The sequence below is a fragment of the Gadus chalcogrammus genome, chromosome 16 (genome assembly GCF_026213295.1).
Source record: "Gadus chalcogrammus isolate NIFS_2021 chromosome 16, NIFS_Gcha_1.0, whole genome shotgun sequence".
Lineage (NCBI taxonomy): Eukaryota > Metazoa > Chordata > Actinopteri > Gadiformes > Gadidae > Gadus > Gadus chalcogrammus.
In genome coordinates, this window is record NC_079427.1 from 15,229,770 (window position 1) to 15,250,228 (window position 20,459).

A 20,459-nucleotide genomic window follows, 5' to 3' on the forward strand; every position below is an offset into this window, starting at 1 on the left:
TTGATAAAAGAAAAAATCATTATAACTTGCTAATGATAACGACAACTTTGCATGCTTTCCCACACCCGAAACATATGAAAGTGTTGAATTGTCCACCCTCCATAAGTACAAATGGAAAGACATAAAAGAGAAGGAGACCACAGTGCAAAGGTGACATTTGAGATAAGTGGTCAAAACCACCCATCTTAAAACGAAATCCTTTTAAGTCCTGTCGGCGTTCTCGTTGATTATCTTGTCTAGTTACAAACCAAAAGAAAAACTGTAGGAGTTCCAAGAACTGACATGTATTACTCTCCTTGTTGGATATCCGATTGCAACTGTATTAAAACGGCTATACCCATTTTAAAACAATAGAGAAAACATGTTTCCCCAAAAATGGCTATGTTGGCAGCTACCATTTATTAGACATTTATTGAGGACAATTTTAATTGACAATGCTGTAGTGTTTTTCTGGCAGTTGGTTCAGTTACCACGAAACACAGAGGCTTAAAGGATTAACCAACATATAGTGGTGCCATCTAGAGCTTGAAACTGCATCGTTAATTCTATCAAAATTATCAATTGGCTTGTTTTCACATATCCAATGTTGGCGGTTAGGACTGGCCTTTAAGAAATAGGGGCAAACGTTGAGGGTGAAAATGAGAGGGTACGAAAAATAAAAGGGAGTGGCACAGGACAATGCCACGTGTCCCGTGAACCATCATGATGTAGGTAGAATGGAATGCAACATGGGATAGGATCTGAGGTATCCATTAACAACAAGGGATAATCAGTACAACAAGGGGAAGGCGAGAAGGTCAAATCCAGTAAAAACACAGAAGGAGCCAGGACAGCGACAAGTCATCACATCACAGAAAGACAGACGGAACGAGGAATATCGATTGCTATTCAACATTTTGGTTGAAGTATGGCACAGAGTGAAGGACGCACAGGGAAGGGGGCAGAAGTTTGAGGTTTAATTTGCTTAAAGACAGAATAAAATCAAAAATGGATAGACGCCACTTGTTCCTATTCTTGGAGAAACCGTCAGATCGGCCGCACGTGTGTTAAAGTAAGAAGTAAGGCCGGTTCTATCCATTTTATCATCTGTGATTCACGCTGTCTCCTCCGCCGCTTCAGGCTCAGCGTAGTCAGGCTGAAGTAATCAAAGAATAGTCCCGGGGACTCGACGACATGGACGACCAGAGAAGCCCACTTTGGGCTGTTGGCCCAAGCAGATACGCTGCTCCTTCTTAAAAAAACGCAGACCCATGCCAGCACATGAAGTGATTTACTTCTGTAAGTGACACCCTTGAAATGTAGAGACCTAGCTTCAACCCCCTCCTCCACAACAGGTGTGGAGCGGCCAGTGACAGAGGTAAATAAAACCAAAATAGAAAAATAAAATAAGCAGTTACAGTAGCTGCCACAGTGACGCAACCATGCTTAGCTAGAAACACATTACTGTACCACTCGCTGTATAAATATACTGCATTTTTTTTTTCCTTAAGAGATCCAATGCTATAGTGAACTACACCTGAATAGTATGCATACCCATTATGCTCAATTGACCACTGAGGGAAAGGAAATCAGCAAAAACCAAAACGTAGGACTTAAAAATACTGACAGAAGTTGCGGTTGATTAAATAATTCTTTATGAAAAAGTAACATGACACTGCTATCTGAGGAAAATTCATAGTATTTGTCTATCAATCCTTTTAAATGTTTTAAGATTTAGTTTAACAATAGTTCAGTGTTCAGTTTTATGCGGCGTGTACATTTTAACCAATCGCAGTCCAAACACCTAGTGGCAGTCGATCTTACTCTAGTGATTTTCCTGTAGTTCCTCCTCATACATTATGATGAGTTTACATCAAACAGCAGTGCCATGAAATACGCTTTGCTGAGTATAATCCTATAAGTGTCAAAGACTAAGAATACCTCACCAAATACTCAACATTATGCATATTTTTTTCTCAATTTAATTATGATATAAATTGCCTCTTTCACCCTACTAAAAGCCTAGGTACCTGTACTTAGCATTTTAAAAATTAAAGACAGATTATTTTTGTTGCAATGTTTTGTTCAATCTTTCCTCCCAACATTATTTGATATTGAAATGCCTGATGTGTCATCATCTCATGGGCAGTATGCCATATTTATTGAACATAGGCTGCACACACAGTCGGCCAATCTGTCATTTTGAGAATTTCTAGAACAAGCCATTTTATAAATCAATTCAAAAACGCTCATAAAATAATGACTGCGCGGAAACAGATGGAGGCGCTCCGTCTAATTATTATTACTTTATTATTGCAATATCAAACCACGTCATCTACGTACTCACACTGTAAATGCTTCAGTTAGACCAACCTGCACCCCCTGAACATTATCTAGCCTTTTAAGATGTATTTTTTCTTTTTATCTTTTCTTTAATGATCTCGAGAGAAAAAAACCACACTATGTCCAAGACCCACCCACCCCCCCCCCCCACCCCCACCAACGCCACCCACCATCCCGCAAGAGGGTTTGGCCAGAGGCCGGCGTGCGCCGCGGCAGTCCTCAAACCCTGCATCCAGTCCGTGGTTGTTCCCCTAGCGATGCGTAGCACTGGGGCCCTTCCCCTACGGTGCCCCCACACCTCTAGTTCCAATGCTGCTCCTTACCCCCTCCCTCTCACGGTGCTGACCACGCAGTAGCAATCAATTCCAAACCTCTGTGTGTGTGGTGTAGTTGTTCTGTGTGTGTGTGTGTTATAAAACAAGTGCTAGTGTGTTTGGGAAAACGCCTCAGGAGCCCCTGTGCGAGTGTATGTGCGTTATGTGTCTGTGTGTGTGTTGGTGTGTGTGCATGCGTGCACACGTGTATGTGTCCATGTGAATATGCGTTGTCGACACGATTGTTGCAGTTTTCACATTTTAGAATTAAAACGGGCGCACATTGGCCATGTGACGAGATGCCGTGACCAGACCAGCTCCGGCGTGTTGCCCAAGGGTGTTAGGGTGCAGCGGCACCACATCCTAGCCTGCAGTGTGGATGTGTTTAGTACGCACTGTAGAGCAAGCTCTAGTGAACAAATGGGTACATACAGGGTGGGCGGGCGGTTGGATGGGTAGCAGTAGCCAAGCGGTCTTACACACGCGTGTGGAGGAGGACCGGTCGATATGAAGGTAGGGTGGACAGACAGACAGACGGAGAGAGAGAAGCTGGGGGACAGCCCTAGTAGCAGACGAGTGGGGCACGACTGAGACTTGACAGACCAAGTCAAACATTGTAATGGGTTGAGGAGGAGGTGGGGGAGGGGGATGGGCAGGGGGATACAACTAAGCCAAGGCCATTGGGCATAGTCAAGGACGAGGAATATAAACAGCAGAAAAACAAACTGAAAATAAATCCTAATTTTGTTAAAACCCTGTGCTGATATCTAGTTAGAAAATTTGGCAGCATAAGTTGATGGAGAGCATAATTGCGGCTTGTGGTAGTGACTGGTAATTGGATAACGACCACGAATGATGTGCCCAATGAAAGTCCAGTCAACTGAGCAAAGGGGGCGGAGCCACACAGTAGCACAAGACAAACAGCGGCGACGAACACCCATGATTGGTCGAGAGTCCTTCTGGGGTTCCAATCGCGACAAGTGTGAGAAAATAAAAAAAATAAAAATTAATGAAATACTAGGAAAGAAAATTAAAATAAAAAAATAATGACTGGTTGGCAAATAGACAGAGGAAATAACAAAATAAAAGCAGCTTTTGTAAAAACATTACAGAATGTCGCATAATAATAACATTAAGTGTAAAGTGGCTGTTGCACTTTAGTTTTGTTCTTGCAGACAGGTGCCGAGTTTCCATGGTACCTGTTGAGAGCCCATGACAGATGTGAGCAGTTGCATACGATGGCGGACTCCAGATCTGACAGAAAGGAGGGAACAATGGGAGGTTTGGATTTAACACAACAACAAAGCAAATAGCAAGCCCAGGACCATAATACCGGCACATCTTTAAATATTGAAATTTACAAGGTTTTTTACACAGCTGATAGACAGATTGTTTAGACTGAGAATAATAGCTATCCAGACTGTAGGGCTGGCTCGAAAACACAATTTCTAGCTGAAAATATTAGACGGTTCCGAAAAAGAGAAGTATTGGGACTGCCTCTAATCAGGGTTACCCCCAGCAGTCTATTAGCGGGGCACCACCGTTAAATGGCCCACGCCTCTACAAACAAAAAAGCTTTTCACAATATGCATACCGGTTCATCTGCATTAAATTTGAAATCAAATATAGGTTACCTTTAGCTTAATGTATTACCATATAGTAAAATACAATAAATTACAGGCTTATTCATGTAAACCAGCTATAGAGTCAAACAGCGTCCGGACTCTGTGGAGACCGAGAGCTCCAGTCTCTCAGACTACGCACGATGTTCTGATATATCAGACATCTGATCACGATAACTTCCATCAATAAAAACAATGCAGAAGGGTTTGACTGATTAGAAATGTTAAATACATGTGAATGATGCATTTCAGCATATAGAAAAAATGCCACTCCATTCAATCCATTCAAAATTTGCTAAATCAATGACCTAGCAGGTACCGATGGAGAGGATATTGTTCACCGTGGAGAATGGGCGTGAGCGGGATGCCTGCCTGTTGAGATTCATTATTAATTGTTTACGCTTATGTCCACAGAGCAGACAGAGTCGGCAATAATCCGGTTTAAAGCAGAGAGCCTTACTCAGCGGTCCAAGGAAGTGCAGGTCCAGAGGTGTTAGGAGCCTGTACTAGCCTGTACCTAACCCCATTGTTTCAGCATTTTACTTTTTAGCTTACTACGCTAGACTTGGACTTCTAATTTTGGATTTGGACTACTAATAAAGAGCATGCACAGCTTGTATTAGATATCTAAGCATTTATATTTGTAAATCTCTCATTCGATGTAAAATATAATCTAATGTATATATTTATTTGTTTTTCTCCAACAGCCTTTAAAAGCCTCATGTAATGTATATACTCACACTATAAGATATATGATGTCAGATCTATATCTTATCTATAGGGTCTAGGCTAGGGCTGAACGATTTGGGGAATTAATCGAATTGCGATTATTTTGACCAATATTGCGATTGAGATTTAATGTGCGATTTTTATAATTTATTAAGTTCCTTATGTTGTGTATTATTCACTAAAAAAAGAAATAAATCATTCTTTAGTATGACCAACACAACATTGGAAGTAGTCAACATAAAAATGGCTCTATCCTTTAGGCCAGGCCGGTGTGTTGAGATTAATTTATATTATAACTTCTTTGTTTAACTATTGAATTTAAAAATAAAAATAAATGAATCGTACTGATTTCCAGTCAGTAACGGTAACAAATCACTTTTTTTTCTTTAAACCGCAGCCTTTGCATACCACGTTCTATTACATCGTTAAGCCCTAGTCTAGCAGCCATCATTTGAGTATAATTAGATAAATATGGCATTCAACTGTTAGGTTTAAGTGAGTGAATATAGTTCAATTATTATTATTTTTGTTTGAGAATTTTAATCTACTCGGAGCGATGGTTCATAATTTTAATGATGACTAATGATGATTAATGATCAAGAGAATCGTGCATTCGACTTAAGTCCGAAAAGAAGATGCAGGACTGATTTCTAATCTGCCAAGTGGTTCCGTCACTCACATGATGGGCGGGCTCTACCAGTGGGGGGGCACGTAGCTGTAGCCAGGTGTCCCCTGGGGTCGGTAGGTTGGCACGGAGACCGGGTGCCCTCCAAGGGGAGGGTGCTGTGGTGTGGTCAGCAGGGTGCCTGCACAAGAGGTTCAGGGGGCACCGTCAGAGCACTGAGAAGAAGGCTTAATCACATGTTATTGGGCGTCAGTAATTCGCTTGCGCACAGACCAGACCGAACTCCATTTAGTTTGGATCCGGCGCTTCTCAAACCATATAAAAAGATTGCAGCTGTAACGGATCATCCCCACCGCCGAGAACGGAGCCCAAACTGAACCCAAACAGTGGTTCCTGATTCTCCTCACCTGCGCTCATCGCCATGGTTGTCCCGGCGACCATGCCCATGGCCGCCATGCCGTTGTGTTGCCGCTGGGCAGGGACAGGGGCGGGGTAGAGAGCGGAGGGGATGCTGTTGGGCTGTACCACCGTGGTGTGGTGGATCACATGGGGCTGGGCAGCGTAGACCGGCTGGGTGTAGTACGCCCCCTGGTGGGCCGAGGAGGATTTACATTGGGATAGGGTTAGAACTGGGCGACGGGAGAGTAGGGTAGCAGAGGGGGCTCTCACGTCCATCACAGGATCATTAAGTGTGAAATCGAACGCAAGGGCTGATCGAACTATCTGTGCAACACACACACACACACACACACACACACACACACACACACACACACACACACACACACACACACACACACACACACACACACACACACACACACACACACACACACACTAAATGTTGTGTTTGAAAACATCCACAATGAAAGCAGCAGGGGCGTTGGGCTGGACCGGCGAGGGGGGCGCTCCTACCTGAGTGTAGAGGTTCTGCGGGGGGTAGGCACTGCGGATGGGGTACATGGCCGTCTGGTAGGGGGACGGGGAGGGGGTGTAGGGCGGGGGAGCCCCGTTCGACTGGTTGGGAGGCACTTTGTAGGGGGTGCCTGCCGCGGTGTATCCTGGGGGGGGGAGGGCACAGCGGGGGAGACACAGTCACTAACGGGTGAGTGGTAGGCGACGAGGGGACGTTCACGTTGGTACCAAAGAACAACAAAGTCTTTGCGTGTGAGATGGGGATGTGGCAGAGAGGGTGTGGTGTGCGAGGACTGATATTAATCTCAAACAACTGCTGAATGGCTATAGTTATAGTTTGTGATCTAGTCACAATTGATTATCACTGCAGACATTGTGCCTTTGTGACACATTTTCTTACATGGACGTTACATCATGCAAGATGTAACGTTTCCAACATTGAGTAGCCTTGTTTTATAATAGTTTTGTAGTATTGACCCATCAATCGCCTGTATCCATTGCAAAAGGCTTGGGTAAACAGCATCTTTAGGGGTGTAACGAGTGGTCTTATCGATCCACTAGATGTCAGGATAGCTTTAAAATCAGATGCCTTAAAAAAGCCTTAAAACATAGATGCCTTATTCCGCCATCTCTACAACCTAGCCTGAAATTAACAATGTTTGGGGTAGTCTGCATTTCAAAGAAAACAAATGCCTAAAATCTGAAAAAGAGACACAGAGGATGTGCATTGTTCCTGCTGGCTGTTCGACGCTATGCTAACACAAAAAATATATATTTGGAAAAACCCAAGAGCAGTTTGTACCAGCTAGTGGGGTGCATCCATTTTAGACTACAGAGGTGACTCCACTGTTGTAGTAATACCCAACAGCCACTTGGGGGAGCCTGAAGGTCAAACATGCTACTAGCTAGTAATGCTGGGGAGCTTATGAAAGCTCTCTCCCTCTCTCTCTCTCACAAGGACAAGGGAACAAAGAGATGGTGGAGCCGCTGGTGTGTCACGGTCTGCACGCATTCTCTCACATACACATTCCGCGCTCCAACATACAAGCGGGAATAGGAGGACAATGCTTTGGGACAATTGCACAAAGGCAAACACAACGATTGAAAAGCTATTTTCTATGTGAGTGTTCTTAAGGAGTAACGCCACAGGATAACCTCTCTCGCGTGAATGGCGGATTGAGTCCAGGCCTGGCCACAAAATGTATTTAAATTCATAATACATATAGCACTTACTTATACAAATGTTCGAGAGAGAGAGAGGCCAATCGAAACACAGAGTGGATGAAACGGGAAGAACGCGCTGATCGATTGGTTCCAATAGACCCTTGGTTTTTTAACCGGGCCAATTTGAGAATTATTGAATTATTTTTGTCGCATCACCATGGCGGGAAGTGACTGCCCACAAAGGAAATGATTTCCCTAAGTGAAGTCTGTATTCTGTAAAAGTGAAAAGCATTATGTAGAGTTTATTGAATGATTTATTTGGTTATCTCATTTACTATCCTAGTTATCAATTGCATATCCCAACAAAATCATGCCGAATTGTGTGAATTGTGTGGATCCAGAATCATGAATACAAATGGGTTATTTGAAAAAGAAAAATTGAATAGCTGCAAGCACCCTAAACTGCCAAGCAGATATACATAGAAACAGCCATTAACCAAAACAGGCAACTGGCATCCCATTCTCCTGCGGAGGCTAGACAGAGAGCCCCAACAGCAGCTGCTAGTTAGCTAGGTTCCCATTTGAACGTCACCAATGGCCTGAAGGCAGGGCTCCCATTTGTAATTCATGTTTACAAACTATGTGATCCATTCCATGCATACAGCCTGTGGCCAAACATGTCTTGATGACTGATACGACATAAAAAAATATCTATAAATAAATAAAGCAACAAAACCGACATATTGGTTTCCAGGCAATCTTGTAAGAAGCTTAAAATGCCATGTATTCCAGTCTTTTAAAAATAAAATTAACTCTGCACCTCACTTTAACCCTTTACAGGCAGGTGAACCGTTTTTTTTTTAGGAATACATTTGAATTGCGTTTAAATTGAGGAACGATCTGTCGTCAAAACATTTATACCTTGTCGGTAAATACACACTCATCAGTAAATGGTTGGTTGGTGGGGTTCACAATTCAATTCAAACCATGTGGGATGCGCGCTGTGTTCGAGTGCTTTACCTGGTGGGTACCCAGGACTGCCTGTTTGATAGAGGTTAGGTGTGTAGGTCGGGGCAGCGGCGGGATATCCTCCTGGATAACCTTTATGACAAACAGAGAGGAGTGGGGGAAGAGTGAACACCACCGAAACGGACAAAGGCACCCAACACACACAAAAGAAGAGAGACACAGCCTGCCCTGCACATATATTTGCATGCATATGCCGTTCAGATTTTGAGCACGATGAAAGAGGGCGCACATTTGAACTAATAAAACACTATGTCTGTTGAAATCCTCCTGGCACCTAGGGCGCGAGGGCTACCTGCCAATGTGGCGCAGAAGAGGGAACCAACTGAGGAACAATATCGGCACACTCGCGAGATGCAGGCAAGTGCGCGCACATACTTGCACTCCATTAATCCCAAACAAAGCAAACAAAGCAGAATCGTGCCAGACTTGGGGAGGGGGGAGGGGGGACTGAAGAGAGGCAGACCTGCAGGAGAGAAAGGCAGTGTGTGTGTTTGAGAGAGGAGAAACTGAAGACTGAAGCCCCGCTATAATTGGTGGACTGTCCCGACAGGTTGCCGGCCTGTAATCACGGGCCTCCCTCCTTCTGGAGTCTGCCTCTATACGTCTCAAGGCGTCTGGACTGGAAACCTTCAAACTGGCTGACCAACGCCCTCTCTTATTTTAAACTTCCCAACAAAACGTTAATCTGCACCGCAGTGGTCATTATTCACCACTGTGCCATGTCTTGCGGGAAAATCCTCTGGTTAGTACCTTGTCTATCTTTGTGTTCAGCTGTACTAAGAGCAAACTATCCACTACAACTGTTGAAGTTTTTTTTTGGATTGCACTTGATTCTAGTTACTAGCTAAATTAATTGATTGATGAGTTTATCGTGACTGTACATGCTTGTATGAAGTCTTGAGCTTTGTGGAGACATTTCTCACCACACGTTAGGTGCTACTACCAGCGACACCATTTCTTAATTGACTAAAGATAATCCAAAAATAAATTAGATAAATTTCCACTTCAAATTAAACGGAAGTGACAACAAAGCCACAGCTTTGTTGTCAAGTTTCCTTCCCACCTTCTCCCTGATTGATCAAAGCTGCTTCATAGACCAGACAGACACCAATTAATGTCCTTTATAAACTAGATCAATTCCTCGCACCAGGAAATAACGTCCCGCTCACATGCCATCACAGCAGCAGGTTCAGGAGTCATGCATGGTTGTGGTCAGTACCTGCGAACGCCATGTTCTTAGGGTTTCCATAGGGAGCGCCGGGCTGTACAGGACTGTAGACTGGATTCATACCCGCAGCTAACCTGTTCTTACTGAGAGAGAGAGACGGGCCGGGGCAGAGAGAAGGAGAGGGGGATGTATGAAGATGGAGGAATACAGGTATAGAATCTTTATGGATAATTATCGAGGTGCACAGGTTCATATGCATCACATGCATTCCTAAGAATGTGAGTAAAAACCCAGAGACACTGTAATGCAGCATTGCGACCACTAAAATGCTGGTGTCCGTAGAGTTCCTTCGTGATTTGGAGGTACTTCTAACGCCAGGTTATACTAGTGAAACCTGCTCAAATTATCTTCTTTACCCATCATTGTTGAAGCATGCCTGACCAAGTTGACCAGCCAAACTAAAAAGAAACTAGCATGTATACTGAGGAGGAAAAACAGGGCAGAAAATACATAAAACAGAAGACTGTGCACTTTGTAAATCACAATCACTTTGCAATGAGCAAGTGTTGCTCTGAGGTCTCCGAGAATAAAAACAACCTATTCCTGACCACCTTAAATTATAAAAACAGGGCTGGCAAGACCACTGCCGATAATTAAGGATGCAAAACACTTTGCCAGCCTCAGAAAACTTTGTGGCACGTTAGTTTTGTATACTACGCTTGCTGAGTTACAACACTTTGTTTAAGTTTGTTATGGTCATTTATTCACCGTTATGGTAGGCCCCTACTTTATTAAACAGTGTATTGCCATTTTACAGATATCCCTTTGTTCCAAATATTTGTTTTAATGCAGACAACTGCTACTAAATACAACAAGGAGACCTGACCACTGTGCTTGCTCTTTTCTAGATCCAAAAGGTATACCAGCCCATGCACATAAACTTGCTTCATGATAACAAAACCAAATGTTATAGGACTATAAACATAATTCTGCAACGTCATGAGGAGTTGCTACACACGTCTGGAGATTAATTGATCTAGTGATGACCAAATCTGTTGCTGGTTGTTTTTCTTCCACCCAAATTAATCAGTCCACCCTGAACTCTTCAAGACACGAGTAGAACAGGGAAGCAAAAGGCTTGCACTGCATGCATTTACTTGCAAAAGGCTGCTAATGAGGTTGAGAGCTTCATTTTACTTTAATGTTGTAGGGGGAATGTGGTAGAATCCACATTCACCCTACAACTTTTTGCCAAGATCAAAAAAACATTTGATACTGGATTAAACTTGATGAGCAAGTCAAAATACTGCAGAATTTAAATGGTTTACCTGCAAACAGACACCTTTTTTTAGTATGCGCATTTGGTTAGAATGGGACAGCAAGCGAAGTTTATAAATGTGAAATGTTTTAATGATAAATAAAATCACAACTGTGACAACAAATGTACACCAACTTAAATCGACAGCCATTTACCTCCCACGAGGCCATTCTCCCCCACTGGATCATTATGGGATACAAATTACCCCATGCACATTTCTATCTGAAAACTTACCTTTCATTGTGTGTGTGTTTGTTTATGCTCATGTGTGCGAGTGTTTGCGTGTGGATGAGTGCCCCGTACCTCTTGTGCGTGTCTGGTTGATACATGAAACTGAATTTGTCTGTGGGATGCCCGCTCGCCATTCTTGCTGTATGCAAATAAGGGGGTGGAAGTGGATATGCAAATCTGAAATTAAAACAGCGAGAGGTCATGATTACAACGAACACAGCAAAAGGGAAAATGAAAGTTAAACAAACAAAGAAAATCATAATAATAAATACAGCAAAGCCAAGCAGCACTGCAGGGGAAATGGTTAGAGGCGGTGACACACACAGCAGGTCCGAGTGACATAGTGGGAGAGCTGAGAGGCGTGTTCTGCTCAATTAATGGAGAACCCAGAGCCATAGAACAGGTGCGAGCTTTCGCAATTATTTCTTGTGTACAAAGGACCCTAAATTACACCCCCCACAGTGTATGTGAGCCTGTGTGTGCATTGTCTGCCTTGATTACAACTTTAAAAAGGCGATTGACAATTTGTGACCAACATTTAAATGTGACTGTTGAGGATCAAGAATACAATTAAGAAAGTGTGTTCCAATGATGCATATGCGGGCTTGCGTCATGCTAGAGAAAGATCAGAATAGACTGTGTGCGAGAGTGTGATGGCGGTGGTGTGTGAATAAATAAAGCGCAAACACAACAATGCAAACATTGACGTCAAACAGCCAATGGGAAAGCACAACACACCTAGCGAACGGAGTGACAGAAATTAGAAAAGGAACATCCACGGGGAAAGATAGAGGCCCACAATGAGCCATGGACACAGCGATATGATGGCTCACGCACAAATCAGTGTGAGTAGGTCCCAAAACACACCCGCCCGCTCCAAACTAGATGTAGAAGCACAGTGACAAAGCTGATGGATGAAGAGACACAGAGACCAGGGAGAAGCTAAAGGCTAAGTGCCAGTGTGTGTAGATGTGTCCGAGAAGGAGAACCGCTAGAGGTGTATTTGGAGACCCCGAATCCAGACAGTGTGGAATGCCATTGAAGTCAAATAAATATGGCTATGAAATTAATGAGGCGGGTAAGATATGAATATATATATTTAGAATATAAATATAAAATCATAAATGAGTAAATATAGTGCAATAAATCAACAAGTAGTTATTTTAAAAAGGACTACTTTTATTCATTTTAGGCCCTCTTATTTTAAATGCCTACTTCCAAACCAATTCCTATTTCTGTCTGCTACAGTAAAATTAGTGTGGCATGGTTCTCATAGATTCAAACCAATGCTGCAGCACCAGAAAATCTGGGTACACACGAAAACGGTCTATAAATGGATTGACCATATAATAATTATTGGTACCATGATGTCTATGGACACCACTAGGGCGGCAGCAGATGTTTGAACCAGAAACACATGACACGTTCGGGAAACCCCAGCTCATTCCGACTAGCTGACTTATAAAAGCAGGGGCGGACATCGGCAGTGCACACTACACAAAGGGTCTTGACGTTCATTCTAGCCTTGTCGTTGGTCCACCCTAGTTGACTGGGAACATAAAAGGGGTACACACATAAAGACTACACTGTTCGATTATCCGCGCCACCCTTGCTCTGTAAACTCGCCAAATCACGCACTCTATGCCGAGTCGGGCCCGATAATATCAAACTGGTTAGAAGACTTCCTTGCCCTGCCGACTCTACGGTGGTGTCAAAATCACGTGTCTTGAGAGCCCCCTTACAGGACAGTCTGAGGCGACTTCAGGCCCGATCGCCAATGCCGGTCTATAAATCAAGAGATCGCCAAGAGTGACTCGAGATATTTATTAAAACAGGACCAAAAGCCGCCAGAGAAAATGGCTGAGCACAATGACGGCAGGCTCGGTACAAACAACTGTATTTTTTATGCCTTCTTTATATGGAACTAACTTTATTTGAATTCAATACTTCATTGCTGTATTGGCCTATCTCACCTTATATTTACACAATAAAAAGACAAGAGTTACACAATAACATTGCTAGGGCCATTATGCTGAATATTTGTTGCATTATATTGCAAGTTATCGGAAGTACATATATACATAAAAAAACACAGCAAAACTCTTAAGAATCACATTAATCTCAATAAGAATCTTAATAGTGCTTCTTTTGTGTGGCTTGCCATTGTCCAGTGGCTGAATGATGAATGGACTCCATTATAAAACGGGCAACAAATGAGATCTCAATCTAAATAGTTACAACTTTTGGCCAAAGATTATATTGCTGATATAAAATATAAAAACACAGCCAATGATAAAGCCAGAGATAAAAACTAATATAAAAATATATACGTTTGGACGTTCAGGGGATTGTCTGTTCCAGAGCTGGTCATGTCCTTTCACTCTCCTTCGTTCCCCAGAAGTCAGTGATTGGACCCAGTCATTACAGCATGGACAGGTGGCTCTGCCAGCCCCGAGGGTTAAACACACGACCCCCGCTCAGCTGGGCCTCCAGCACTGAATCAGGAAGAGGACAAGGAACAAGAGGTAGGTGTGTGTGTGTGTGTGTGTGTGTGTGTGTGTGTGTGTGTGTGTGTGTGTGTGTGTGTGTGTGTGTGTGTGTTTTAAATGTGCACAAATGCAATTCCCTTTGTTTTGTTTCTCCCAGAGAGATGTTGATGAGGTAGTTTGAGCCCTATTTTCCTCCCAAAAAGGAGCCATTCTAAGCATAAGCCTCTCCTTTCAAACGACCACTGGGCCTCATTGTAAAGACCTCTCCCCTGAGGACAATCACCCTAAATTGGTCTCTGCGTGTGAGGAAACCAAACACAAACTTGAAGCACAATGACAAATAAAACCATGTTTACAATCAATTTTTAGGTGCTTGAGGCATGCTTTAAGAGGCACAAATGGCACACAAAAATGATCAACAACCAAAAATGTCACCGAAAAGCAGCCTTGTGGCTTTTCTCCAGGTTAAATGTATTTGCGTCTGTCTACCAAGCAGAGCAGGTAATGTATTGGTAAGATATTATTAATGTGACATTAGACTACATCATCAAATTAAGGGACTTTCCTCTTTACTTAAAAGGCTGCATTAGAGCAGCCTTTAAAGGAATTTAATAAATGCCTTGATTAGGGCTAGAGTGCAGATTCCCGTAGAGTAATCGTATACATATTATAAAGGAAATTGGTTACCAATTATTTTGACATTCACTCAATTCCTAATCTGATGGACTTAAATTTCTGTTAAATGCTGAATAAAGATACGTTTACCGGTAATGTGCAAATTCTTCTTCTCAAAACCCCATAGAAGACCATATCAAGCATGGCTAAGCCAACCCATAACTAAACACGAATCAAATCCCAACATGCGTAAGTTTAAACGCGGATTCTCATTTTGCCTTTGCATCAATTCCGATTCCATCTTCCCAGACTCAATTGCAGGTAAAAATAGTAGACAACTAGCACTCTGTCCCTCTCTTCGGACTGGAAGCCATGTACAATAGAACCGTCCCTCTCCAACACCCTAGCACAGCCCTCTCCTCTGCATAATACCTCCCCAGGCAGCTGGTCTTTAGGCAGCGCATCAATCCAGTGGGCGTTATCACACACAGGCTTAGGATGCACTGAACACATTTCCCTCTTTCTCTTTGTATGCTCCGGGTGGGGGTGGGGGGGGGGGGGCATTTGATGGCATGGTGGGGCACACTGCGGGATAAAAATACATCCTGCGTGATGGAGACAAAGACTTATGAAAACACTCATCTGTCACAAGAGAGCGGCGCTGAATTGATGACTTTTAAGAGACGTGTAAATAGCGAACGCCGAGACGCCAGGGAAGTGTCTTACGAAGAGTCGAGTTGCGGGAGTCACTGTAACGCCCAACATTTCCACATCGAACGTATGTGGGGAGATCAACACTACGTCTAAAACCGACCCACGTAACACGCCGTATCCCTGTGCAACACTTCATGCATGTATATGGATCATATGTGAAGACGCGTGAGGAGGTCTCGGCTGGCAGTCTTCAGGCTCCAGGCTAAGCAGACCTGCCAAAGCACTGCCGGGTTAATTTTGGATATAGGACAGTGTGATGCACTGAGGGACCGCGTCTCCGCCGTGAGGTGGCTGGCTTGCTCTCCTTCACAAAGTCACTGCAACGGTACCACACCTATGAGGTTATGCAGCCATTTGATGCTGAGCGACAGTAAATAGAAATCGTTTGCTTTCTTTCTAATGTCCCTGGAGGATTCTGGGCAATACGTACTCATCAGCGTAATTCAATTTACGATCTGCTGTGGTCAATGGTTCGCGTCGCGTTAAAGACCTGACTGGAATGGGTTTTTCCAAAGGAATTTGAACCTGCTACAGAGCCACTGCTCTATCATCTGCACGACTGGAAGGATTGCAGTATGTATTGGTATTCTAGAGGCGACTCACGCAAACCTGAGCGCAAATATTATTAGGGCCATTGTCCTTTTAGATGACACATGCCAAATTGTAAGATCGTCCAAATGATTGGCAGGGCCAACAGGACAAATCAAACATTATGGATTAGATAGAAATGTCAGCTCCCGCCAAGGAGAAGAGGAGTGCAAATATAGGGAGCTGCCGCTATATATTCCCAGATAAAATTGGCCAAAAATGTAATTTGGGTTAACAATTATTGCTTCCAAAATGGTCACTCGTTTTGGATAGTCTACAATATAAGCCCATTTAGCTCGAAGCATGCAACAACTACCTCTCTTTTTGTCCAGAACAACAGCAACTGGCAGGCGCTGCCATTTTTGTGTACGCTGCAGGCCTAGTTTTCTTGCAGCTTGTTTGGGGTTAAAGGGATATGAGGTCGATATATCCATAAATCTGCATTTGCCTCGTCTTACCCAGATTCAGACAAGTTGTTTAACACCAAGCACATCAGTGTGGGTCCAGAAGGGGAGCTCTCTGGGTAAGCATTTGCTCTCGGTTAATCGCCTCCATTGACAAAAGCCCAGAGTTATAGTAGCCTAGCTCCTGAACATGAGAGGGGGAATATACTTTCCAATATGTTCCGATTAGTAACTTATCCTGTGTATGCCAGTAACAAAACAAGACTGTAGTTTGCCTACGAAAAGATTATCCGGCACTTTTTTCAGCAATGTGACTAATGAGCTACCTGTGATATACCACTGCCTCAATTACATTATCCACTGCTTCTGGTAGTAGTCTACACAAAGGGTAATCCGTCTGCGGATCACAGAAAGCAAATACTAACCCAGCAAACTCACTTCCTTGATGCAATGATGAAATTGGAATTAACACGAACTTTTTCAGATATCGGCTTATCCCATTACGGTTGTATGGAATCACTTACCGTCGGATGACTGACGGTTGATATTATATACCCATGCCAAATTACTGTATATAAGTAAGTATACATCTCTATCCATGGCGTCATTGACAACACAGCTACCTTCTGCAGTGTCTGGTGCGCTCGAGCACGGAAACAATCAGACTGACAGCTGAATGATTGCAGACTGTGGTTGAGCCTTTAACCCACAATTAATAACCTGAGGTAATATTGACAGGAGAGACCAGTATTTTTTCCTTGCTAAAAGAGAACTGCAGAAACATGAGGCAACCACTGCATGTGCCTTATGAGACCCATGGTCATAGCTTTGGCTTGACCATGGAGATGATCAAGAGACAGCCGTCTGATGTGTGGAAGAATGGTAAACGCATGCCCATTGATACAGAACTCTGGGTAGCTGCAGGGATACACTCAACTTCTACCTTTTGTTCTCTTGTGCTCATGTCACCTCTCCACCAGCGAGCTGAACATAACAAGTTGTGCTGATTAGGAGATACCATCCACACAAACTGATGCTCCCGTTTCACCCGCAGAGCCTTATACAAGAAAAAGCCAAAAGAGCAACCATCAGTTTTACGTACATAACATGGGTCTGTTCTACGTCATGCTGGAGGTGATGACTCACTCTGTACAACATGAGTATCACTAGCAGTACCTCAAAAATAAGTCCAATGAAACCAAATATAACACACACGCATAGTGATTAACTAAATGTGTTGTACTCGTTGTGATCTGCACAACCAGTGTCTCTTTCTCTGTGCAGTGGGCGAGAAGAAAGGGCTGAGAAGGCTGTCAAGTCCAATTAGATGCACTTGGATGAGTTATGCTACATGGGTGCACCAATGGTCATCCCCAGAATATTGCACAACATCAATATTCATGAAGTCAAAAACCTATGTCTAACTAAATTGGATTGAATTAATAATGTATAGCATTATATATATATATATAACACAAAAGCAATATTATCCATCCTATAACATAGTATCCATCATATTTATGCTTTTAACCAACATGTTTTAGAGACATACTGCATTTCATAGATACAGCAAATGAAATAATGAAGTGTTATTACTAAACAAACACAAATGAATAACAGCCTACTTAAGCCGTTGCAACTGCTAAACTCAACTATCGAAATCTTTTTGACTCTGCCAACCTAGTTTTTGGTATCGCGGGCCATCACAGTGCAAGCACTTAACTATGTCAGCCTGCTAGTCTACATTTCACCATGCTAGACTTGGGGGGTGGGGGGTATCTGGAAGACGCCATCTATGAGCGTTTGGATAATTGATCGCCGATGAGAAACTCATTAAGTGGTCTGATGCCACCAGGGAATGAAGGGATGGAAAGACAGCAGTCTGTAATCAAAATGGCTGGCCCTTCTAACATTAAGTGACTTCAGCTTTCTCCAGCCTGACAGTTTTATGGCTGCATTGTCCACCCCCCACCACCCCACCCCCAATTCATGAACATGTGATTATACAAAACAACCAAAACACTCAATAAGTATCCAAGTCTTTTGGTGAGATGGCCCGTTCTTTTTGAAAAGCACAACAAATAAAACATCATCACATATGCATATACATTGTATACTATACACACATGGCTATTAAGTCGTGTAATTGATGAAAACATACATTTAAACAAATCGCTTCAACTTGAAATGTAGCTCCGTTAACCTTGTTTCTTATGTGATACAGATTTGATATCGTTATTTGGGATTCCTGTTTTCATTTAGTTCAATGACAATGACAATATGTTTAAACAAAGATTTGCTGCAATTTGCAAAGATTATTGCAAAAAAGAATTAACGTTTAGATTAAGAGTCACTTGAAAAGGCGAAATAACCATCTTAAATCTCTTCGATTTGTTTATCGTTAGTTGGGTAAGAAAAACAAAATACGCCCTTTTGTTATATATTTTTTATCTCGCAAAGCCATGTCAGTGATGCGAAAGGAAGGTAAAAAAAAAAAAGAGAAAGTCAGGCTACTAGTGCCAACAATGTCGATGCCACAATAGTCGACATATATATCATGATGCGCTGAACACTTATATTTGCAATATTCACAACTTCATCAAGTGACGGAAGTATGTTGTATCCTACGATTACATACGAGTATACCGTTCATTAACTAGAACGGTCAAGCTTTTCAAATACCGATGAATGCATGTAGATTGTATATATATACATCTTGAGAACCATCGGAGAATAGCATGCACTGCCGCCGCTCTGCAGTCCAAAGATAACGTTAGTGAGCAACGCCAAAACAGCCATGGTTGGACTAAAATGGTTACACTCAAACACAAGCCTCCGACACCATTTTGTATGTCCACCGTTTTCTACACAACGACCGTGAAATGTTAATTCAGCAAAGGACTTTGAACGAAGCCATCGTTAGCGTCATTGTTGTCAACCGCCCATGTGCAAATCTTAGATAGTCACATTATAGTGTCGTGAACGTTTTCTGCTAGCAAGAAAGACAAGAGCCTAGCCCGCTGTAGCATCCCCGCATCCCTCAACACACGCTGCTGCTGCTGTTCACACAGCGCTAGCCACTTAGCAAGGTAGCACGACAATTCATCCAACGCCTAAAATGCAACCTATTGTATACAAGCATGCTTCACATAGATATGTTACCATACTAACTAACATGAACTAAACCGACCTGTGGGCTTGATGTGCAACCACAGAAATCCGTTATATTCGGCAGTGCGGCTCCCCGATAGCTGAACAGCTAGCTAAGCAGTGTAGCTAACCACGGAGGACAATTAAAAGGATAAGAAAAAAGACAGGGAAACCATCGACAAACACGCAGATGTATAAACATTCCTCTCCGCTCTATACGCAGGTTGATCCTTACCAAATTCACTCGGTCGAACAAAGAAAACTCTCAATGTAAGCGTATTCTCTTCTGTAGGATCTCTTGTGTCTGGCAACGTTGCTGTGGTGTTTCTCTGTGTGTAGCGGCGCTGGGAACACAGAGTCAGAGTCGGTCCCTGTGTGGGGGATGGGGATCCATTCACCAGAGTGAAGGGAGAGATGGAAGGATGCTAAGAAAGAGGACATGCCCACCCGACCACTGAATAATAACACATTTAAATGATTTGCATTGCCCTATGCGGCCTCCGGTTATCTGTTTAAACACGTACAGTAGTTGATGGTTTTTGTGTTAGACCTGTCCAATATAATCAATATTGGAATAATTAAAATAAGTTTTTTTAAAAAGTGAAAGTAATATTATTTGATAGTTTGATGCTATTACTACTACCCTGTCCATAAATTACTGTACATACCTCACCTATTGTGTATTCATATTTGTACCACAGACCACAGTGTATTCACCTATTATTCAAGTTGTATCTGTATAATACTTCTAACTAATAGCATGTAGGCCTACCTACGCCTGTATTATGTATATGCCATGTGCATACTTTATCATGCTATGGCTGCTCATGTTTTGGCATTCTTATAAAGTTGAATCCAGAAGTTAAATCGAAATGCTATTTATGATCATATTTCGTGTTGCCCAGCTTAATCTCCGTGGTCAGAATATATATTTAGGATGTGATGTTGGCGATATCTAACCCTATATTTATTCAGAAAACGGACATAAATGGAAAAATATATTGAAATTGTAACAACAAACCTGGTTTATTTGATCAGATTGGGTGGGTAACAAAATGGGCC

The 20,459-nt window shown here is 42.7% G+C and overlaps 1 protein-coding gene across 3 annotated transcripts; it reads right to left on the reverse strand.

Annotated features, from left to right (window-relative positions):
* Positions 1-2,490: 2,490 nt before the first annotated feature.
* On the reverse strand, positions 2,491-19,803 carry LOC130405753 (protein FAM168A-like). 3 transcript variants are annotated; one of them, XM_056610930.1, is made up of 8 exons: positions 19,633-19,803; positions 11,510-11,576; positions 9,940-10,031; positions 8,712-8,792; positions 6,528-6,673; positions 6,020-6,200; positions 5,667-5,793; positions 2,491-3,890 (listed from the first exon to the last, which is right to left on the reverse strand). In XM_056610930.1, the coding sequence occupies exons 2-7, from the start codon at positions 11,569-11,571 to the stop codon at positions 5,681-5,683; spliced, it is 675 nt and encodes a 224-aa protein (XP_056466905.1). In that variant the 5' UTR covers positions 11,572-11,576; positions 19,633-19,803; the 3' UTR covers positions 2,491-3,890; positions 5,667-5,680. The 3 variants fall into 3 exon arrangements, with proteins under 3 accessions (XP_056466905.1, XP_056466904.1, XP_056466906.1); XM_056610929.1 differs by having other exon boundaries at positions 11,510-11,614; XM_056610931.1 differs by lacking the exon at positions 11,510-11,576.
* Positions 19,804-20,459: the final 656 nt, after the last annotated feature.

What these genes read in the sequence shown, in the direction of transcription:
- LOC130405753 (XM_056610930.1), bottom strand. Translation starts at nt 11,571, where the DNA reads ATGGCGAGCGGGCATCCCACAGACAAATTCAGTTTCATGTATCAACCA. An exon ending in CAACCAGACACGCACAAGAG is followed by an intron (nt 10,032 to 11,509) that starts GTACGGGGCACT and finishes TCTCTCTCTCAG; the next exon opens with TAAGAACAGGTTAGCTGCGG. An exon ending in CGCAGAACCTCTACACTCAG is followed by an intron (nt 6,201 to 6,527) that starts GTAGGAGCGCCC and finishes TCGGCCCACCAG; the next exon opens with GGGGCGTACTACACCCAGCC.